We start from the raw sequence: 25,528 nt of genomic DNA, 5'->3' as shown, positions 1-25,528 counted from the left end.
TTTTTAATTGTAAAAGTATTATTTAATAGTCATTGCATTTTACATGTAACTATATGTCTATGATCCAATTTATTTTAAACGGCATATTAAAACGAGGGAACAGGAGGAAGACACATATTGCGATAAGCACACAATAGGTAATTAAAATAAAAAGATACTTTAATTGCACCGTCTCCTATCTGTCAATTCAAAGGTTATTATAATCCCAATATTAACAAAAGGATTATAATTCAGGGTTAAAGAATGGTAAAAAATAAACAAAACAGTCCTTATCAAATAAAAATCTTTTAGTTGTGAATATTTGCGTAATACTTTTTAGTTAGGCTAACAAGGACTTTCAATATTGCAATTTATCAAAGAAGTAAATGAATCATCTAAGCCTAAACTAATATTACATGAATTATTTACGATAAAAACCTATTTTCAATAAAACTGGTTCCCTTGAAAATCTTCTTTTTTATATAACAAAATAACACCCAGAAACTTAAACATCTCACCATGTTCACTTCTAATCTGAATAATATCAGAAATGTAGATTTTAAATCCTTTAAATTGTTATAAATATCATTCATATTTCTTTTGATCGATTCACTGAAAATTAAACTCATTATCTCAATTGTCCTCATACCTTCACATAAATCTAATACATCTAACATTATAATAATAATCCTTATTTTGAGATGTGTCAAAAAGTTAAAAGTTGTCTTTGTATGTCCAGATATAACACATGTACCACTTTAAAATGTTAACACAATTTTATGATTTTTCCCCATTGTAATCAGATTGTAATCAAAAAGTAATCAGGAGTACAAGGCATTTTAAAAAGTAATTGATGAAATTAAATAACATGCATGTAATCAAATTTTTGGCTGATTAATGATTACATTGATTACTTGAAAAAAAATGTATTCTATTACATCGAACTAATGATTACAATAACAATTACCCGAAGTCTGATATACATCATATACGTTATAGTTTTTAAAGGATATGCCAATATCAATGATATGTTTGCCAAAAAAATAAAAAAAATAAAATATGAAGATACATTTACACACTATTAATTATATTTCTATATAAAATAAATACGAGTGTCAGTTTTTAGACAGTTTGTCATCTGTTTTTATGAATGAATCTGATCTGGGATCACAAGGGTTACTTTTTATTATAATAATTACGTTCCTGTGACTCCGGACACGAGGATATTTTAGAGCTCAATATCAAAGGCAATGACTAGTATCTTAATTCAATTTGTGGTCGTGTATGCTTTCCTTTTCCAAGTTTCAAGGAATCTTATTAAAGTTGAGCTTCATTTCTAAAAGTCTGTCTTTTTTGTTTGTTCACATACTTGTAACATTGCTCATTATTATTATTTCAAGTTCTAATATTATCATGCGCCTTTTTATTTATAGAATTTATACAATAAATGCATATTTAATCAAAATGTGTCCGTATGTCACATTGTAATTGTAGCTGTAAACCGAGCGTAAGTATTAGCGTTGGTGTCGTGTATATCGAATTGGTATTCTTTTCGCAGAAGTTTTCTTACAACTTGCAATGGGCAGTTCGGCATTTGACGCCATGTATTCTACTGGAACATGTGTCGTCCTGTAAATGTAAGTAATTATTGATTGAGCAAGAAAAGTGTCAATGAGAACAACATTTTTTTTTTTGGTATTTTGTTTAATATTTTACAAAAGACAATGACAGACATAGATAGAAGAAAACAAAACATAATCATTATAACTTGAATAGCCTTAAAATTTCAAGTGACAACCACCATTTATCTATAGTATTAAAGAATTATTTTTCATTGTTAGGAAGAAAAATACTTAACAATACATTTTGTTCTAATCTGATACAATTGACAATACTCAGCATTTTGTTAATACATACGGTTTACTCCTGCATATCTATAAGAATGAATAATATTTAAAAAAAAAATACAAATTATTTTGAATTGTTTAGTACAAAAGTACCAAATCTGTTACACCAAATGTTATATCACATGCATGTGTAGTATGGCCAATCAATATCTTGTAGCTTATGCAATTTACACCGTATATCAATATAAGCAATCTGCAAAGATAAGTTCCACTCAAAACAATTTCACTTGAATTTGAATGCATGTGAATTTGACCTCAAACGAGCTTATACGGAAAATTCACATGAACTGAATATCATGTAAAACTCTTGTAAATTTCACATGAAAATCACATGATTTTTTTTTTAATTTTAAATTTAATAAAAATAATGAAATTCAATTAACATCTATATTATAAAATTTGGTCAAAATCATGAGATTCACTTATAAGCTGATTTGAGGTGAATTTTACGTGAAACGATTCACACAAATTTCATGTGAGATTCATATTGAATTCATGTGTGCAAATTCTGCTTGTGTATGTAGTGTGGTTCTTGTATATTTATCGTGCTGCTCTTGCAATATCTTTATAAATGGCAATCAAGGGAATTTGAAGAGATTAAGTATCATAGACCTCACTTGCTAAATAAAAAGACAATTCACCGTTTCAGAATCTAATGCATCCTGGGTGATACTTTTAAAAGTGTACACCAAAACGTCCTGATTGGTTAAAAATGTCATGAACAATGGAAATTCAACCAATGACGTGACGTTATTTTCATTTTGGGGTTCGAACAATGAAATTACCCATGATGCTTTAGATTCTGAAACGGCCAATTGCAAATGAAATTCATTTGTTGCAAATAAAAATAAGGAGACGTTGTAGGGTTTCCAATGATACAACTATCCATCAAAGACAAAATGAAATGAATTTTTAAGTCAGTACAGACTGCCATACGTCCTTAAACAATGAGAAAAATAAATACCGTATTGTCGGCTATAAAATATAAAACAATTTAAGTGAGCAAACAAATGGTTTAATTTAGGACAAGATAATTTACGAAAAAGAAATATGGCAGATATATGAACCAACAACAAACATATTCTATACTTTAAACAGGCACAACAAGAATAAACCGGGATTAAACATGTTTGTGAACACTCAACTCTCCTCGAACTTGGAAAGTTGTGTAACAGTACAAAATAAAAATAAATTTAATGTATAAAAGTCAGTTGAAAGAAGCTTTACTGTCTGGTCTGAGACTACTTTACTATGTTATAATAGTTTCAGATCAGATGGATACAAATAGAAATATATCTAACAAACACACATAGTTTATCACGTACTCACCTTAAGACCCTGTAATAACCTTTTTATCGAAGAAATCCTAGTTTAATTAAGATAAAATGGAAGTATCTTTTGTGACATTTATTCTTGGTTTAGATTTGTCTGATGAGTTTGTGTGACTTTGAATTATTTTTTTGACTTGCCTGTTGCAAATAGAAACTATTGTTAGAAAGAAACCTTGGAGACCGTTAACTACGCTATGTATATACGACAAAACAATGGAATCCACATTCGACGAAATAATACCAACTATCCATGACAATCCAAGAATGAAAAATATTTTGAAGTAAATGATAAAAGTGACCCTGCTTTTATGGTTAGATGTTGCTAAAGTTGATCCTTGTTTAAATAATTCTACTTTAACCAATATCAAAATGAAACAAAATAGACTGTAGGAAAGGGCAACACCTACCGGAATAATGTAAAAGTACAAAAGCCCATCCTGTTTAGTAATCCAACATAAACCTTTTTCGCCATAACCTAGATGTGAATATTTGACGTCTAAAATGATAGATGTGACTACAACTATAAACGGAACAATAAGAGCAAATAGTGCGTATATCTTGAAACGCCTTCTTTCGGTTTTCTTCTGGTGTATGGTGTAGCGCTCCATAGTGACCATTCGTCTGGCGATATCAGTTGAAATAACAACAGTCCATGCAAAAACACTTAACCAAAGAAAATGGTGGCAGACTGATGTAACTCTAAGAATCATCTGATGTAGTGTCACGTGTCGACATACAAGAAATATCGCTTGGGCAAAGAATAAAGACATCGAAACCATGACAATATTCTTTCCATGGAGGTTGCGTAATCCTTTAAAACATATATAACACGTTATCATAAACAACAAAGATAAAAGGGAGACAATCATGCAAATATCTGATATGCTGTTAATTACACTGTACAGTGATGATTTATTGGAACACACGTATAATGTGTTGTCTTGTACAAAATGTTTTGCTGGTGTTACTTCTCCATTTATTAACAGTGTTCCATTGGCGTATTCAAATTGGCTACTAGAATAAGCAGTAAAAAATATGCATTTCATCGTACTTTTCGAAAATGCATCCTCACACACAAACAAAGTTCCGTTTTGTATGAAATGATGTCGCGTTACGTCGAAATATTGTCCCAAAATAGAGTAAGTGCCATTTAAAATACTGAAAAAATGCGCTGAATATTGAAAGAACCGTGAGCAAGGTTTTGGCGCACAATATGTGATAACTGGTAATGAACTTTCTAACAGAGTCAGAGAAAACCAAGAATAGAATATATCAATACCCTCCTTACCAGGTACTAAACCTACAACTGTTTGGTTATTGTAATCAATTTCCACCGAATGCAATGTTACAATGTATGTGTACTTTGGGCACAAAATTGTGTCTTTGTTTTCGAAATTATCCAAAGATGCGGTTGTTAAATACGAAATATTTAACGTATTTAGTTCCTGTATCAAATGATACAAAACAGTTGGATGCGTTACATTAAAGATAAGAATAGACACTAACTGGGTTTCGTTTTCTGCCCTGAAAATATCTACATTCAGAGCAAATAATTCTAAAACTCCAACAGCTGCATTAGAAATATTCTCAAATTTTGCTATTGTTATATCGGTAATGTTTGCATCAGTTTGGTTAATTTTCATTATAAGCCGATACCTTATACTGATATGCATATTTTTCGACAGATGAAGTTCGTTAGGGATACATTGTGATTCATATACTATGAAACCATTTGGACAAGACAATTGTGTACATGACATCGTGATAAAGTCGAAGTGTAGATCTTTTGGGCAAGTGATTTGTATCAGGTTTGTATCTGAAACCAGTCCATGTCTATCGTATGCAAAAAAGATATCCAATCCCTGATACTTTGGTCGGTGGTCATTTAAAAGCCATTTGCTAAATTCACATGATGGATTCAATAAAACATTGTTATTCAGACAACCAACACAATGCCGATTCTTGAAAGTGATTCCTGATTTAATCGGTTCTACGTAATAAGGACATAGAATACTTTCGACATTTGGTGTTTCGTTGTCGCATGTTTCAAACTGATACGGATAAGGAGAAATACACTTGTTAGGTATCAATTCATGTTGGAGAACATTTTTTTTCACATAGCAACCGTCTAATTTTGGTGTACGAAAATCGGGACAATAAAGAGTGGCATTCCAAAACTTTATATCTTTAATATTGTATCCATGACATAAAGCACAAAACATATTACGGAAAGTTATTTGATATTTGTCGAAAATTTTTATATAAACTGGAATGTCCCATACATTTCCAAACCGTGTATTTCTACATTGATTTTCATGGAAATAGTTACGATGATTATCTGGACATGTAACAATAACTGTAAAAAAATGATAACTTAACTCAACTAGTGTACATTCGCCGTATTGAGCAATCATTTCAGCTAGCTTGATTTGATGTGTGTCGTATCCCAAGCTTTGTAACGCAGTGGTTTTATTGCTAATCCTTTCTGCAAGTATAGCTTCTTCGGATGTGTTAAATAATTGTTCTAACATAACGTAACAACAGTCATTGAATATAAAACAGTGTTCATCACACGAGCATATCCAACTGGAACAATTCAGTCTGAAAAAGAATCAACAGATGACTTGAATCGAAGATTATATATATAGCATGTTTCTCTTTTGTCATAAAAATTCATAATATCTAATAAAATTAATAGATTTAGCTAACAAAGTCCTTATATTTCAATAAGGTAACTTTTGTTAGTGGAAAATTGTTTTAATGTTAATTAGGCTTAAATTAAAAATTGTTTGCTTTCCCCTCTCTGTGATTAAAGTAAGATAACTCTGGTCAATTTTCCTAACATTCAATCATTATGGGAAGCTGATATAGTTATGTTTCCATTCATAGTCTTTTTCAGAAAAGTTCTAATTGTTTTGGGCAGGTCCCAATAACAATTTTACACTCTAGCATTCGGCATCAGTTAGAAGCTTCTGGAATAAAGTGGTGGCTATGGTGTACTGTTTTGTGTTTATGAGTAGTGTGTTTGTGTTAGGCGTTATTACACTTCTTTCATGTATTTGTCTTAAGGGATCGAGTAAAGCAGATAAGTTACATCAGCTATCTGCTTCATTTGAGTTCTGGCATAATGGTATACACCATATCGATCTTAGAAACAAATACCTTTACGAGTAGAAAGACTAATGCTGTCGAGTCAATAAAATGATATGGAAAGAATTGCTAAATAAGTGGAATGAAAATATAAGTAAGCCTTACTTAGCCATTTAAATGAAGATGAACTGTACAATCTCTCTATTAAAAGCTTACGTCAAAAGTAAGGATTGAAAACCAATGTTTTTTCCACGATATTTTAAATGAAATTTAGTAGGAATAACAGGGATCAACGGACATAGTCTGTAGTAACTAAAGCCATCTTCAGTAGATACCAGGGTCGTCATCAGGTGTATACCTTATGTCATCTTAGTAGTACTTAGCGCCATCTTCAAAAGTACATAGCACCGTCTTTAGCAGATTTCAGCGCCGTCCCTTCTGGTACCTATCACAGTTTTCTGTAGTACATAGCGCCGTCTTCTGTAGTATCTATCGACATCGATATTTTAACTTATTTATGTTTGTGCGTATGTGTGTTTGTGTAAGGCGTTATTACACTTCTTTAATGTATTTGTCTTAAGCGATCGAGTAAAGTCAATTAAGTTACATCAGCTTTCTGCTTCATTTGAGTTCTGGCATAATAGTATACACCATATCGATCTTAGAAACAAATACCTTTACGAGTAGAAGGACGAATGCTGTTGGACTTTTTTTATGCATACCACAACTTGAAACAGTGTATTCTTGACAGCATAATTAATGTTTTTCACCGGCATATTGTACCTCAAATTAAAAGTAGGAAAAAAGTTTTTTTTTAATATTTTCCAGGATATGGCTTTAATAGAGAGCAATTTTATGAATACTTGAAAGATGCTTTTTCTGTGACATAGTCACTTGTTTCAGAATATTTCCCCCTATACACCTTAACAGTATATTAAGGTATAATGATTACATAAGATGTATGTTTCATTATAATACTTTATTCTGATTGGCTAACTGCCTACAGTAGTCAAAATTGGCGCTGGTCCGGTGGTCCGATGCTAGTAAAATTTGCGTCGGACCAGTAGATTTTGTCAGCTGGTGGTCCATTGGACCAGTAGAAATTTGTCGATAAAAATCACTAATTGCATCGCAATCTCAGTTTGTATACTACAAAATACCTGCGACATCAATTAAACGGTATCAGGGGGTATTCAGTATTAAAATTGATCAAGTTAATTAATATATAGGTTGAGCGTCCTTCACAACAACACAAAGTGTGGAAATGTTTGGAAGTTGTTAAACCGCTGGACAAAAAAAATCTAAATATTAAGGGACATTCAAGAGGAAGATCGGAATAAAGTCTGAGGTGAACCTTGTTAAGAATGATTGGCGATAAAAATTGCTTCCAACTGTTTTGTCAGATCTAACATTCATAATGTTTCACACTGAAGATAAAGAATCATTTGATCCGGTCTCGGCTATTAAACTGTGGAACATTTCTGGACAGCGCTCCAGTCTGACGACCTAGTCAGGCACCTTATACTATTGTCGTCGTGAAGCGGATTATGATGATTTGAAAGACAATGTTAACATTTTTGCTGCCCCTCATTCTGATTTTGATAAAGAAAAGAAAGTCATTGGGATTACCAAAGCCTTTCTTGATCTTGTCTATAACATATGTAAAAGAAAACATGAAAATAAAAGTAAACATCTTTCATTTATATTAGTGTGTTTCAAATGAAATATCTTCTGCGCTTCATACATAAGAGGGACGAAAGATACCAAAGGGACAGTCAAAAATGTACTTCGGTCAACGCTTTTACACCCCAATCAAGTTACAAAAAGAAGCATTCAATTCATAAATAAAGAACATTTCTATTTTCAAACGAGTGCCTGTGATCTGCGATTTAGAGCAGTTTGTCTCATCGCTCTAAGAATGAAGGCAGATTTGCCCTGGGTTTTTTATCATTATGATTTGCCCTGTATACTTTTAACGTATGAACACGGTATGTATACTTACAGATAACAAAAACATATTTATAAGATAACAAAATAATTCTTTATATTGGTATATATTAATTTTAAACATTTAACAAATAAAAGAAATTATAGATATACATAAATAATAAATAATAATTAATAAACTAATGGAAGATTCGAGTATCTTGTGCATTACAGATTTTGAAACGATTTTAAATTCAATAAAAAAAAAACTAAAACTAAACTAAAATTATAACCCTGTTCAAGGTAGACAATCAACATATTGACTTTATTAAATTTAACATAGACTCATAGTTCAAAGGAATATAACTCGTGTATACAAATGACACATCAATCGAATTATTTAGCTGCGAATTTGTGCGCCACCTTCAATGTAACCACAAGTTGTTAATCTATAGATACTGACGACTAATGAACGCTAACCACAGTCAAGAATATTTGTTTGAAATTTGTTAACACTTACTCAGAAAAATGCTCGAACTACTTGACTTTCAAAGCTCATAATTAACGTGTTTACACACTGTGAACTTATCCAAAAATATATTTATTTCAAACCTAAATATTTCGACATGTTGTTTACATTTTATAAATTTTAGAATTCTATAGTGTCACAAATTCCGGTTAAGATTTGACTAAATACCAATATCCTGATATCGTCAGGTAAATATGCTAAAATATATATATAAACCACTCTTCTTCGTAACTGATTTAATGTATCTAATTATGGTTAACCATTATTTTAATTAAGCCTGAATTTGTAGTATTGGTATTGTCAACTGATATTGTCATACTGAGTATAAGATGAACAGTTTTCTCCGCTTTCAAATTATTTCTGTTTGAAGCCTGTCAAACTTGAATTTTTTTCATTATTTGTAATATTAATTATTTGGAAAACAAAAAAAGGGCCTGGAAGGGTGCAATTTTTTATCAACTCCATTGTCCCATACATTTGTTATATATAGGTCGAATTCTGTGATTAGCTGATTTTTTACATAACAAGAAGTTACCCAATAATGTTTACGATATAGTAAGTAACAAGTAGCAGTGGCGAGCAGCGAAGTTTCGCCGGGTAAGAGAAAACGATAAACTGCGAAATTATTATCTTTCTTACTATACAAATCATGTATGTTTGGAAAAAATGCCTGGAATAGTGTAATATTTAATATATTAACACCACTGTCCTATATTAGTTATATATACACATGATTAAGTTGAATTGTTTGATTCGTCGTTGTAACACTATGTCGAGTTACAAATTTTACCTCTTTAATTTAGTATCATAGACATAAATCTTAAACTATCAAAAATTAAAATTTCGCAAGTTGTTGTATCCTGTAGGTTTGTATAGAATTTTTGTTACATCCAAGCTCCTTTTTTCCCACAAGGGGTGATCCGGACAACAGGATGATCTTACACTGACACACCGCGTCCTCATTTGAAAACTATTACTTATCCTCCTGAGTTATTAGATGAGTCTATACTCATTTCTCTAACTGTATACTCGTTTCTCATATAAAGCTGAGAGTCACTTAAAGCATATATATTGTATTCACATGTTCGAGGTAACGAAATATACCGCATTTATTCTGAAACAAACACAGGAGAAAATACGTCTGTATTTTTTAAGATCTCACATTTAAGATAACCAATGTAACGACTATCAGAAATCGTATAGCTGTAACCAAAAAATTGCAAAGCCAGAATCACAACAGATGCGGATAACCAATCCATAATAAAAACATCGAATGATACAGTCAACCACAGTTAAGACTAACACAAAGTACAGTCTCAACACGAAAAACAACTAATCAGAGTTTAATATTTTCGTTTTTGGTTTATTGATGAGATTGATATGTCATATTATGCTATCAAAACTGTGCAATATTATCATCAAAGGTCTCTTTTAAATTTAGCAATATTATCTCGTGCACATCTGTAAACTACCATTTTTTCACACTTAAATACCAAGTGATAAAACGAATTTCAGATTTTGAAGTTATATTAATATGCAATTTTTGTTATCGTTTGTTCGATATTCAAGCTATACAACTATTTGATAATCTCTGTTTTTTTTTCTCGGTAATGTTTTTATGTCCCATAACTCTAATAGCGATTGATTTTTAATACATAGCGATTGATTTTTAATACATAGCGATGAAAAAGCACTTCGACAAATATTTTCAACTGTCTGTCACATCTGTCATATTCATCTTCATACAATCATTCTTTACCGGCCAAACATAACTTAATTTAACAAATGCATGTACGCATAGTCTTTATTTAAAAAAAATACACGTTCTTATTATTTACTTTATTATTTACAATATTTATATAGCGCATTATCTAATCAAAATTACTCTAAGCGCTTAACATAAAACAATCAATGCAGTTAAAAAAAGTTGATAAACATTAAAACAATCAATGCAATAAAAATGAAATAAAATTTTGAAACATATATAAAAAACAAAAGGAACAGAATAGTTAAAAAATAAATAATTATAATTAAAAGACATATTATACTGCAACGAAAAGAACAAAGTTAAAAAGTCATTGTCAGTATAAAAAGTTACATGTAATCACTGAAAGCGAGTCTAAAATAATGGGTTTTCAAATTTTTCTTAAAAAGTTCGATTGAGTGTCCTTATATTAAAACATATTGATTAAAACAAGCTTCATCTGATAAAATGTTTAAATTCAGTCATGTGATATATTTCTTTAATAAAAATAAAAATAAATCAGCTGAATTATTGAAAAATGTCAAGAAAATGAATGATTAACAGCAAAATTCCTACCTTGGACAGTATGCCTTTACCGGTTCATAAACGTTATTCTGATCATTATACTTTTCTGGAAGGAAACCAGTTGCATTCTCGTAATTATAATCATCAGTTTTTAAAATCATCTTATATGATAAAGTGCTAGTTTGTTTCCATGGCTTAGTTGAATATGATTTAAATCCAGCAGTCTCGGTGGTGATAGTTCTGTTTCTTTCATTTTTCATTGACTGGACGTTTCTATGTAGACTATTGGTGTTGCCATCTTCAAAATTTTTCGCATGATTTTGTAATTCTGTGGAAAACGTTTGATTTGAATAACTTCTTGAAGATTTTGTTTCTCCAATTATGACTGAAATTAAAACATAACATGATTTAGCCTGGAATTGCTTTCTCTCAATCGATTTACCACATTTGAACAGCGGTATACTAACGTTGCCTTTTTTAGTTTGATGAAATGAGTTAATAAATAAGAATAAAAAATAAACAAGGTTACGAAATGTAATGTAGATGATCTATACAGTTCAAAGGAAGCAGATCGCGTCCTCACAATAAATAGTTCAGTCACATGTGTAATTGTGATTTAAATACCTGTAATCTAAATGTATTTCTGTGAAGTTAGCATGGTAATTTTACACTTTTATATCCCAGAGTAAGCTTATTTTCTGCCCCACAAATAAAAATAAAGATGTAACTAAGATACTTTAGTTTTACATTGTCTAAACTGCACAACTTACCGGTCTTAAGAATCATTAAAAAGATGTAGCATTGGAACATATAGACTTCCATTTTGATAAACTAAGATAACATTACTCAAGTCTGGTGGATTTATACTCTTACTCGAGAGTAATTATTTGTTATATATCATATCAAAGAAAGCACCATCTGATGTTTCCCACAGGCGTGTGATCAAATGAAAACATAAAATGTAATTAAAAATATTTTTTTGCAAAATATTGAAACTCATGAGGACGTTTGGTGTATTTAAATGAAATTTTATTATAAGAATTGACAATAACTTTCAGGAGTATATGTTTGATAAATGATACGATACCATAAATAATTGTTCAAGTTTTAGACATGCGATATTGACAAAATTAAAATCATATGTTTGGCTGGTTTAAGACTGAAATACATTACTTTTGAAAATATCAATCACAATAGAAACTAAACCGTTTTTGCAGAATAAAAAAAAAGTTTGATTAATCACATGTATTCTCGTGGTAGCTTTCTTGATACACGACTTTGATAATGATCTTGTCGCGAGTTAATTATATATTTTCATTTTCTGTCTTTCGTGTGCAGTACTGACAATATTACTTGCTCCAATGTATGTTACCAAATGAGCTAAAATGTAAAAATCCTTGGTTGGGGATTGGTCTGGCATAAAAACGTATGGTTTGCTTCATAAATGCTCTATATATTATTTAATTTAGTTAAGCCTTCCAATTGAAATTTAAAGTGTGTCTTTCTACGTTCTGATTTTATAGTATTGTTTCAGAAAAGGGAGAACTTAAAGGTTTGGTACCATTAAAATGTTTGCTCTCGCTGCAACTGTTTGTGCCTGTCCTAAGTCGGGAATCTAATGTTTAGTGGTTGTCGTCTGTTTATGTGGTTCATATGTGTTTCTCGTTTTCTCGTTTTTGTATAGATTATACCGTTGGTTTTTTTGTTTAAATGGTTTTACACTAGTAATTTTTGGGGCCCTTTATAGTTTGCTGTTCGGAGGGAGCCACTGCTCCGTGTTGAAGGCAGTACTTTGACCTAAAATGATATATCTATCTATAATTGATGAAAGGGTTTAGTTTGATGAATGTAGCCATTCAATAACAGAAAAGGATATCTAGAGAGTATCATGTGGCATTTACAATAGACCATCGGGAATGTAAGGGTATTTTTAAATAAATTACGCAATTATATAACAGAAAAAGATATCATGATAGTATTGTGTGATCTTTAACAATGACTTGTGGGGTGTAAGGGTATACTTAAATTAATTCAGCAATCCAATAAAAGAAACAAAATATCTAGAGGTAGTATTTGACATTTACATTACACAGTTTGGAGTGTTATGGTATACTTTTATAAATTTAGCAATCCAATAATAGAAAAAGATATATTAGGGATATTATATGGCGTTTTCTACAGCCCAGTGGGGTTGTCATGTTATACGTAAATATATTCAGCCATTCGATAGCTAAAACAGATATATACAGGGTATACTATGGCATTTATCACTGCCCATATGGGGTGATAGATAAAGGCAACAGTAGTATGTCGCTGTTCGAACTTAATAAATCCATTGAGCAAAAACAATTCCGGGTAACAAACTAAAACTGAGGGAAACACAGCAAATATAAAAGAAGAACAACGACACAACAGAAACTCTAAACTGCAACACACACAGAAACAAACTAGCCAAACCTCGCGCTTTAATGGCAATGTTAAATATAACACTAAAATAGCAATATTACATGTAAGGACTAAAGTTCAAATAAATGCAAGAACATTCAGGACAGAGAAATACACAAAGAAACATTACAATAAGACATTTCGACATGTTAATAGTTATCAAAGGTACCAGTCTTATAATTTAATACATCATACGTGCGTTTAATCTACATAAGCCTAACCAGTTACGCTCAGATCAAAATAGTAAAGAAAGACAAACAAGTATAAAGTTGAAGAGCATTAATAACCAACAATTCTAAAACGTTGTGCCAAATACGACTAAGACATCTATGCCTGGGATAAGAAAATCCATAGTCTTAAGAATAGTTCTTACTTTTGCAAACAGTTAAATTATAAAAATTAAAAACCAGTTGTTCAGAGAAAATATGAAGGTCTTTCCACATAAAATAAATTGTGAAATGAAGCTCGTTAATTTATACTCGTGCTATACATGAGCGGTTTCGAAATACTTTTGAGTGAAATAAGGGAGATAATTAGCTACTTCCGGTGAAGTTAATGTCACTTCCTGTCTCATATGATAGCTTTTCTCACACTGATTCCAAAAATATATAGTTTCTATATACTTTTGCCTGTAAACCAGGAGATAATTGGCCACTTCCGGTTTATCGAAAGTCACTTTTATTTTTTAGTGATGAGAAAATGTATCAAACATACAAAAATATATGGATTCTGAGTTCTTTTATGAAAAAAAAATAGCAAAAAAAGGCTACTTCCGGTTTTCTGTCACTTCCGGTTGTTATTTTTCAAGGTCATATGTCACCAAACCTTTGGTTAAGGGTCATTTGGCTTTATAATGAACCAATTTTAAGGAATTATCAACTAACCTTATAATTAGACATTTATGGGGCACTAACTCCTATAAGATACCAATACATTGTATCAGACCAAATGTAACATATCTTTATTATCATAAAGCAAACATTTTGCACTTGTTCTTTTATACATATCTTTTAAAGTGTTGGAGAAAATGCAAAAATAAGCAAAAGTCAAAATTTAGAAGTTGACCTTGACCTTTGACCTTGACTTAATTTTCTAAGTCAGTCCATAAGGACCTCAAATAAAAACATTCCAGGGTTATACAATTTACGGTTTATGAGTTAAAAAGACATACCAACAAAATTTAGTTTGTAAAGGTAGATAACTCCTATAGAATGTCATCGAATCGCTTCGATCCAAATTAGCCAAACATTCCTTAGGATGTAACGAACAATTTGTAAAAGAAATTTTGTTGATATCCTTATCTGTTACGAAGGAGATGCACACATTAGATAAACAGTGAATAGGGAGATAACTCTTAGCAGGGTAAAATTTAAAACCGCATAAACTGTACGATACTATATAAGATATATCTAATCGACATATTGCTAAACAAAAATTTCAAGATGTGGCGAAAAAAAATTTAATAATAATCAGAACAAATACAATAGGTCTTTCCACAGAAAAGTGGAAAGACCTAATGATCATATAATTAATGTTCTTGTCAATACCAAAGTCACTTTGTTAAATCACTAATTTACAGGAGATTGAAACAGAAATGTTCTTGTATTTGGAAATCTGAACTTTACAAAGAGAGATAAAATAAAAAGTATGGAAATAAACTAAGAACTTACAGATTGTTTAAAGAAATGTTTGTATGGAAAGATTCTTATTTATTTGAATGAGGACGAAAGGCGACTGCTCACTAAGTTCAGAGTCAGTGCACATAAATTAGAAATTAGACATTGAAAGAGGCAGATATGTGGGTCTTCGAGTGGAGGATAGAATATGTAAATTATGCAACACTGAAGTTGAGGATGAAACTCATTTTCTTCTTCAGTGTCCTGTTTTAGAAATTAAAAGATCTGAATATATAAATTACTTAAATAAGGTTAACAAAAACTTTAAAACCTCCTAAATAAATCGAAACTTATATGGTTAATGTCAACTGAGGATAATGGTATAATTCAAAAAGTAAGTTTATTATTGTGTACTTTAGTCACCGGTAGTTTGTTCATCTATATATTGTATTGTAAAACTATATATATTATTCCTGTAGAAGCTATTCTGCTGAAAAAGGCATGAGTTTGTTTGATTGTTAAATAATCAATGTAATCAATATGTAATCACTTGTATGAAATTGAACTTAATTGTACTGCTCAAAATATTAGGCGTCATAATCGACAATGAAAAACTTATTTGTGTTTGTATCTTTTTACACTATAAGAACAAATAAATATAGTAAAGAAGTACAAAAAAGGCTTACATCAAAGGTAACAACCTCATTTTTTTAGTAAACTTTTTATTTATCTATGTGAAGACAAAGGACCATAGCAGTTACTGACATGCCAGTTCCAGGCGTATAATAAACTGATGTATTTATATAAATTTGTTTTTCTGTGCGTTATGACGATCTTGTTTTTTTTTTTGTACACTGCTATTTTGACTAGTTCCAAAAGATACAGTTTCATTCATTTATTAAGTTGAAACTTTATGCAAATAATATTTGAGGTCTTTTTTCTTTCTGAATCACTGTAATTCTAGATTTTGTTTGGATTCCACAATGTCAAAGTTTTATTTCTAAGAGTCTCACTATTTTATTTGTTCACATACTTATATCATTGCCTCTTATTATTATTTCAATTTGTAATATTATCATCGGGATTTTTATTTTATAGCTTTTCTTTATTTTAATTACCTTAGCCATATTTGGCACAACTTTTTGGAATTTTGGGTCCTCAAAGCTCTTCAACTTTATACTTGTTTGACTTTATAACTATTCTGATCTGAGTGTCACCGAAAAGCGCGTCTGGTGTATTAAATTAAAATCCTGGTACTTTTAATAACTATTTTGTATCATAAATTTGTATTTATTCGGTATGTATTCGGTATGTTATCATAATGTGTCACATTAGAAAATAAAGTCAAAGAAATAATAGCTGTATACCGAGTTATCGTTGGTGTCGTATATCGATGTTTCTGGTGGGTGTCGAATTGATATTTTTTGCTGAAGTTTTCTTATTACTCAGGCAGTTTGGCAATGACGCAATGTGTTCCTCAGAAACATTTGATGGCCTGTAGATATAGGTGATGTTAGGTGATGTTGGATTGTTGTCTCCCAAAAGGTTGTCCTTATTATCGCTTCGAATACGTCACGCCCTGGTTCATTCATATCGGGATAATACGGGGTGAACATGTATAAAAATAATTCTAAGTAGTAATTGATTGAGTGTAAATAGTGTCAATAAAAACAACCTTTTTTGTATTTGTATTTTATTTTATACAAAAGACAGTAACAGACATAAATGTAAGAAAACATAACATAATAATAATAGCATTAAAATTTCATCAAAAAGTGTCAACCTCTATTTACCTTTAATATCATAGAATAACACTGCATTTTCGTTCCAATCTTATACAATTACTAATAATCACAATAATAAATACAAATACTAAAAAATTTTTTCGTCCATACGGTTTACTCCTAAATTCTATAAGAACATATACTATTTAAGGAAATTGATTTTGAACTGTTTAGTACATATCTAATTTATCTGTTACATCAAATATTTTATCACGTGAGTCAATCTTTCGCAAAGTAAATCCAATAATATTAGTAAGTAATATCAAAAGTAGTTATCGTGTATATAATGAAGTAAAGTACTTATTAAATGGTATTAAGTTGCGACGTAAAAGTAACTTTTTTACAATTACAGTTATCGAAGAAGAATACCGTTATCTTTTGAGTTCTTACCGTCACAATCAGATAACGGACTGAGCTCTAGAACACGTTTTCGCTTCTTTTTTTTTCAGATCATGGCAAGATGATGTACAGCAATGGAAACAGCAATTGAAAAATGATGTAATTCGTATCATTTCATAAAATATGACCATTAAGATAGAAGACAATACATCAACCAAAGTAACAGAATCACAATACGCATTTGACAAAAGATGAGGCAAAGAAACAGTGAGGTCTTCAACACTAAATTAAAAGATAAAAAAAAAGGTGAGATCTTCAACACTACACCATAAGGTAAAGAAACAAAAAAAAGGTGAGGTCTTCAACACCACACCATAAGGTAAGGTAAAGAAACAGAGCGGTCCTCAACACTACAACATAAGGTAAAGAAACAGAGCGATCTTCAACACTACACCATAAGATTAAGGAACAGTGAGGTTTTCAACACTACACCATAAGATAAGGTAAGGAAACAGAGCGGTCCTCAACACTACATCATAAGGCAAAGGAACAGTGAGGTCTTCAACACTACACCATAAGGTAAAGGAACAGAGCGCTCTTCAACACTACACCATAAGGTTAAGCAACAGTGAGATTTTCAACACTACACCATACGATAAGGTAAGAAAACAGAGCGGTCCTCAACACTACATCATAAGGTAAGAAACAGCGCGATCTTCAACACAACACATTAAGGTAAAGGAACAGTGCGGTCTTCAACACTACATCATAAGGTAACGGAACAGTGAGGTTTTCAACACTACATCATAAGATAAGGTAAGAAAACAGAGCGGCCCTCAACACTACACCATAAGATAAAGAAACAGAGCGGTCTTCAACACAACATCACAAGGCAAACGAACAGTGATATTTTCAACATTAACACCATAAGGTAAAGGAACAGTGCGGTCTTCAACACTACACATAAGGTCAAGGAACAGTGAGGTTTTCAACACTACATCATAAGGTAAAGTAACAATGAGGTCTTGAACACTACACCATAAGGTCAAGGAACAGTGAGGTTTTCAACACTACATCATAAGGTAAAGTAACAATGAGGTCTTGAACACTACACCATAATGTAAAGAAACAGTGAAGTCTTCAAAAACTACACTATAACTTAGGTAAAGAAACAGTTAGGTCTGCAAGACTACACCATAAGATAAAGGAACAGTGCGGTTTTCAAGGTAAAGGAACAGTGCGGTCTTCAACACTACACCATGAGGTAAAGGAACAGTGAGGTCTTCAACACTACACCATAAGGTAAAGAAACAGTGCGGTCTTCAACACTACACCATGAGGTAAAGGAACAGTGAGGTCTTCAACACTACACAATAAGGTAAAGAAACAGTGAGGTCTTCAACACCACACCATAAGGTAAAGGAACAATGCGGTCTTCAAGGTAAAGGAACAGTGCGGTCTTCAACACTACACCATGAGGTAAAGGAACAGTGAGGTCTGCAAGACTACACCATAAGGTAAAGGAACAGTGCGGTTTTCAAGGTAAATGAATAGTGAGGTCTTCAACACTATACCATAAGGTAAAGGAACAGTAAGGTTTTTAACACTACACAATAAGGTAAAGGATCAGTGCGGCCTTCAACACTACACATTAAGGTAAAGAAACTGTAAGGTTTTTAACACTACACCATAAGGTAAAGGAACAGTGTGGTCTTCAACATTATACCATAAGGTAAAAGAACGGTGAGATCTTCAACAATAAGCCATAAGTTAAAGTAACAGCTAGTTTAACACTACACCATAAGGTTAACACTGTGGTCTATAACATTACACACGTGTTTTTCGTATAAAAATCGTGAATATATCAATTATTATTTTTTTGCAAAGTTCACTTGAAAATCATATGAAAAATTTCACGTGAGTTCCATGACAGGTGAATTTTAAGTGAAATGTTTTAACATAAACTTCATGTGAGATTCATTTGAAATTCACGTGAGCAAATTTTCCTGTGTATTCAGTGTGGCCCTCGCTATTTATACCTTATAGCTCTATATTGTGCTACTCTTCCAATATCTTTATAGACGGTCATCAAGATAATCAGAGGGGATTGACTATCGAATGAAAAAAATGAGTTGAATATAATAATAAGGATAACAACAAACAGGTCTTTATTTGAGACATCCAGGCAAATAAAGAATGGGGCGTGATTACAAATGTTTGTCAGCACTTAATTCATATAATGAATAAAAGTCATATGAAAAATTTATAACTCGTCAGATGGATACAAATTGTTTAACAAAAACACATAGTTTATCACGTACTCACCTAAAAACATGTAATAAACTTTGCATCGAAAAAATCTAGTTAATTTAAGATAAAATGGAAGTATCTTTTGCAACCTTTATTTTTAGTTCAGATTTGTCTGATGAGTTTGTGTGACTTTGAATTATGTTTTTGACTTGCCTGTTGCAAATAGAAACTATTGTTAGAAAGAAACCTTGGAGACCGTTAACTACGCTATGTATATACGACAAAACCATGGAATCTACATTCGACGAAATAATACCAACTATCCATGACAATCCAAGAATGAAAAATAACTTGAAGTAAATGATAAAAGTGACCCTGCTTTTATGGTTATATGTTGCTAAAGTTGATCCTTGTTTAAATAATTTTACCTTAACCAAGATCAAAATGAAACAAAATAGACTGTAGGAAAGGGCAACACCTACCGGAATAATGTAAAAGTACAAAATCCCATCCTGTTTAGTAATCCAACATAAACCTTTTTTACCATAACCTAGATGTGAGTATTGGACGTCTAAGATGGTAGATGTCACTACAACTATAAACGGTACAATAAAAGCAAATAATGCGTATATCTTGAAACGCCGTCTCTCAGTTTTCTTCTGTTGTATTGTGTAGCGCTTCATAGTGACCATTCGTATGGCGATATCAGTTGAAATGACAACAATCCATGCAAAAACACTTAACCAAAGAAAATGGTGGCAGATTGATGTAACTCTAAGAATCATATGATCTAGTGTCACGTGTCGACATACAAGAAATATCGCTTGAGCAAAGAATAAAGACATCGAAAACATGACAATATTCTTTTCATGGAGGTTGTGTAATTCTTTAAAAAATAGATAACACGTTATCATAAACAACAAAGATAAAAGGGAGACAATCATGCAAATATCTGATATGCTGTTAATTACACTGTGCAGTGATGATTGATTGTAACACACGTATAATGTGTTGTCTTCTACAAAATGTTCTGCTGGTGTTACTTCTCCGTTTATTAACAGTGTCCCATTGGCGTATTCAAATTGGCTACTAGAGTAAGCAGTAGAAAATGAGCATTTCATCGTACTTTTGGAAAATGCATCCTCACATACAAACAAAGTTCCGTTTTGTATGAAATGATGTCGCGTTACGTCGAAATATTGTCCCAAAATAGAGTAAGTGCCATTTGAAATACTGAAAAAATGCGCTGAATATTGAAAGAACCGGGGGCATGGTTTTGGTGCACAATATGTGATAACCGATAATGAACTTTCTAACAGAGTAAGAGAAAACCAAGAATAGAATATATCAATGCCCTCCTTACCAGGAACTAAACCTACAACCGTTTGGTTATTGTAATCAATTTCCACCGAATGCAATGTAACTTTATATGTGTTATTTAGACATGTCATTGTGTTTTTGTTTTCGAAATTATCCAAAGATGCGATTGTTAAAAACGAAACATTTAACGTCTTCATTTGTTGTATCAACTGAAACAAAACGGTTGGATGCGTAACATTAAAGACAAAAATAGATGTTAACTGGGTTACGTTTTCTTCCCTGAACGTATCTACATTCAACGCAAATAATTTTAAAATTCCAACAGCTGTGTTAGAACTGTTCTCAAATTTTGCTATTGATGCATCGGTAATGTTTGTATCAGTTTGGATAATTTTCATTGTTAGCCGATATCTCTTATTGAAATGCATATCATTCGATAGATGAGGTTCGTTGGGGATACATTGGGATTCATATACTATGAAACCACTTGGACAAGACATGTGTGTACATGACCGCATGGTAAAGTCAAAGTATAGACCATTTGGGCAAGTGATTTTTATCAGCTTTTTGCCTGAAACCAGTCCATGTCTATCGTATGAAAAAAAGATATCCACACCCTGATAGTCTGGTCGGTGGTCTGAGAAACCCACTTTGTCAAGTTCACATTTGGGATTGGGATCTGATTGGGGTACATTGTAATTCAGACAACCAAGACAATACTCATTCCTGAAACGGTATAATCCTAAGATAACTGGTTCTACAAAAGAAGAACATAAAATACTTTCGCCATTTGATGTTAAATGGTCGCATGTTTCTAATTTTTCTGGATAAGGCGAAATACACGTATTAGGTAACAATTCATGTTGGTTAACATTTTTTAGTACGAAGCAACCGTCTAATTCCGGTGTACTAACATCAGGACAATGAAGAGTGGCATTCCAAAACTGTATATCTTTGATAGTAAACCCATGACATAATGCACAAAATATATTACGGAAGGTAATCTGGTATTTCTCGGAAAATTTTATATACACTGGAATATCCCATATATCTCCGAACCGTGTATTTCTACATCGATTTTCAATGAAATAGTTAATAAAATCAACTGGACAGGTAACAATAACTGTATAAAAATGATACCTTAACTCCACTAGTGTACATTCGCCGTATTGAGCAATCATTTCTGCTAGTTTGATTTGATGTATGTCATATCCCAAGCTTTGCAACGCAGTGGTTTTATTTTTCATCCTTTCTGCAAGTATATCGTAGTTCAATGTTCCAAATAGTTTGTCTAACATAACGTAACAACAGTCATTGAATATCAAACAGTGTTCTTCACACGAGCATTGCCAACTAGAACAATTTAGTCTGAAAAAGAATAAAATATTACTAATGATACGTATTTTTAACCTGAATGTTTAGTATTGGTATTTCATCTGAAAAAAATGTCATGCTTATTAAAAGATTCACGGTTGTCCTAGCTTTCGAAAATATTCTGTTTGCACCCGTCGACCTGGAACTTATTAACTAGTGGTAATATTATCTATTTGGAAAACAATAGTGTCAGGAATGGTGTATTTTTAAATCAAGAATATGGTCTAATAATAGTTATATATAAAGCCGAATTCGTGGATTCGCCGTTTTTACGTCATGCCGGCTAACAATTTGGAAACTTACCTACATTTACGCCTTATTTTAAATTAATATTTTTTAGTATTCGTATTATCGTCTTAGACAGTAGTGTTGATTAAAAATATTACAGCCGGAAACAATGAGACATTATTAATTTAGTAGTGTCAACCAAGGATTTGTATAGTCAAATCTGTATAATGCCGACGTTTAGGTGTAATTATGACCTGTGTATATGGGCAAGAATTCTTTAAGGACTGTTTGGTGTCCACTATGTTTATTTGTAGGAAACATATAAAAAGACAGGTGTAGACACATTTTAAGACATGTATTTACACATTTATACCTTACAGATCGTTTTGTGAAGAAAAAAGAATGAACTTAAAATGTATTGGCACCAAGTAAAAAAGCCTTAAACATCATATTTCAAGTTTTTTTGAGTCACAAAAAAGTGTGACATTTTATACATGCACTTTAATGTGTCTGTATAACAGCTTATTTTACCATATTGTATAGTGTAAATGATTCATAACTTATATCTAATAATCAATTTTCCAAAACAAATCATTCCAATGTAATTGTTTGCTACCATTTTTGTACAATGAAAATTTACTTTTTTATGTAATATTTGGTGTCAAACATTGTTACATGCAACCATTTATAAATTGCAGCAGCCAAGGACTTTAATTGTTGTCTTATACTATTCTACATTAATTTCCCGTGTCTGAGGGAGATATGAAGATTTGTTCAACAAAGAATATTCATATTTCGCGAGGGCTCTGTCCGAGGGAAATATGATTTTTCGACGGTGAACAAATCTTTATATCTCCCGAGGCCAAGGGAAATGAGTGTTTTATTCCACTGCCTATCCTTTTTTTTTACTGGAAGTTCTTAAAATAAGATATAAGTTTACATAATTGTTTGCAGATGGGTGTTTTTATAACTAAACACAACATACACAATGATAATGAGAACTGATTAAAAGTTAATTATTCATATAATTCACTTTTAAGATCTGAGATAGTTTTTAAAAACGAAATCACTGTACTATCCTTAAAAAAAAGTGATCAAACAGTTTTAAAACATTAATTGTGGGTAACGTCGCTCAAGGCAATCCCGACTTTCAGAGGTGAAAATGACACTAAGAAGGGAATATAAAGTTTTGTCCGACGTCACGTGGAATAGTTTCAACCAATTAGATGTTGATTTCGCTATCAAAATCAACATGCAGTGGAATACTATTCTTTACTTACCCAGTTTATGAAACATATCACACTTTCTTTAAATCTTTGTGTGACTTATAATAGGAAGGCCAAGAAATATGTCTTAGATACTGGTGTCAATCAAATCTTACAAATTTTGATAAAATATTTCATAAATGGAATGCTTCAAGTTACTTTTATTTACTGCAATAAATAAGAGCAACAGTAGTAATTCATAAATCGATTGCGAAAATAACAAATCCAAATTATAAAATAAAACTGAGAGAAACACCAGTGTATGTAAAGTGCGGATCCTAAAATATCATTTTCACTGTATATGCCAGAAATTTTTGATGTAGAATGATAAATAAACAGACGACTTTTTTTTTATTTTTAAAGAAAACGAAGAAAATTAGTTAAAAAGTATATGTTAAGAAACACATAATACTAATAAAACAAAGTAAGAGATGCGAACGGGTTTTTTTCGCGCCTAAATCCAAATAGCTGTGAAACATATACCAAAAATAGGTGAATATTTAGGACATTTCACGAACAGATCGTGCAGGTGTTTTATAACTAACAGGTAAGATGTTGTTGCAGAAAAAATATTCATTTCAACACAATTATTAAAGTTGTATAACGTAGAATAGGTTTTGTCATTCAGTTTCTTCATACTGAACTGAATTCCACTATGATGCTTTCTTTATGCGAGTCATGTTTACTGTCGAATAATGATACTATTCTTTCATTTTCACTGTAGAGCGATTCATTAGTATTGTATATGCGGCGCATTTTCACTGTATGATATATTTATTTTTTTATCTATTGCAGCGTATTTTTTAAGCATGTAAAGCAAGACTTTAGTTAGCGTGCTTGCTTTGTTTTTTTTTGTACAATCATTATGATAACACCCAATTTAATTCAAATATAATAATTATATAAATACAGGTTAAACTATGCCGATACATATTGTTTAAAGATGTCAATCTTATTTACAAAGTTTGTATAACTTTATAACTTGCTGTTCGGTGTGAGCCAAGACTCCATGTTGAAGACCGTATTTTGATGTATAAAGGTATACTTTTATAAATTGTGACTCGTTTTGAGAGTTGTCTCATTGTCACATATGACATCTTATCTATCTGTGGCTCAACCCGAAACGAGACGGGATAAAAAGGGATAAAAAACACACTTTTTAATATATTTATAATGGGCTTAATATGAGTCATAAAAGAGTAGAATAGTGGGTCGTGTTGGCGTATAAGCGTGACGCGGAATTGCCGATTTTTTTGTAAGCGTGACACGTGATAGTCAAATGATTGTGTCGTGAAAACGAGAAATAAAGTATAACGGGACACAGAAAATTTAAAAAAAATGAGAACTGCATAATATAAGCGGGATACGGGAATCTGATAAAGCAGTAAGCGGGATCAGGGATTAGACCCCCCCCCCCCCCCCCCAATGAGACCCTAGAATAAGATATTTTTTTTTTATCTTCATCCTATTGTTACAGTCATGCCTTCAATAACAAATGTATCCCATGCATGCATTTTTATAGACAAAAGACCTTATGGATATTTGGGGTTCTTTGACATGCTGAATCTAACTTTGTATCCAGTTTGGGGATTTTTATCAAGTTACCGAAATAGCCCACATAGAGGCCCAAAGGGTCTAAGATCATCAAACATGAATAGTACCATGCATGTTGTGTACAATTACCCAAATGTGCATTGTTTGACCTCTGTGGCAGTATCCACTCGCGGATCTAGAAATTTTTATAAGTAGGGGTCCAATGACTACGTAAGAGGGGGCCCGCTCCAGTGATTCCATATAAAAGTAACCACATCTTTTCCCAAAAAGGGGGCAACCCCCTGTCCCCTAAATCCTCCTCTGGTATCGAGCTGTTCATTAC

At 31.8% G+C, this 25,528-nt stretch overlaps 1 protein-coding gene across 1 annotated transcript; it reads right to left on the bottom strand.

Moving 5' to 3' along the window:
* Window positions 1–3,261: 3,261 nt before the first annotated feature.
* Window positions 3,262–4,263, bottom strand: LOC143070995 (adhesion G protein-coupled receptor L4-like). Its single transcript, XM_076245089.1, has one exon. It carries the CDS (start codon window positions 4,261–4,263, stop codon window positions 3,262–3,264), a length of 1,002 nt encoding a protein of 333 aa, XP_076101204.1.
* Between the last annotated feature and the right edge of the window lie 21,265 nt (window positions 4,264–25,528).

Source organism: Mytilus galloprovincialis, chromosome 4 (assembly GCF_965363235.1).
Source record: "Mytilus galloprovincialis chromosome 4, xbMytGall1.hap1.1, whole genome shotgun sequence".
In the NCBI taxonomy this organism is placed as follows: Eukaryota; Metazoa; Mollusca; class Bivalvia; order Mytilida; family Mytilidae; genus Mytilus; species Mytilus galloprovincialis.
Note: the sequence above shows the minus strand (reverse complement) of the source record. Positions and strands in the feature narration are given on the sequence as shown.

Coding starts and splice junctions, on each gene's coding strand:
- LOC143070995 (XM_076245089.1), bottom strand. CDS start 4,263: ATGAAATGCATATTTTTTACTGCTTATTCTAGTAGCCAATTTGAATAC.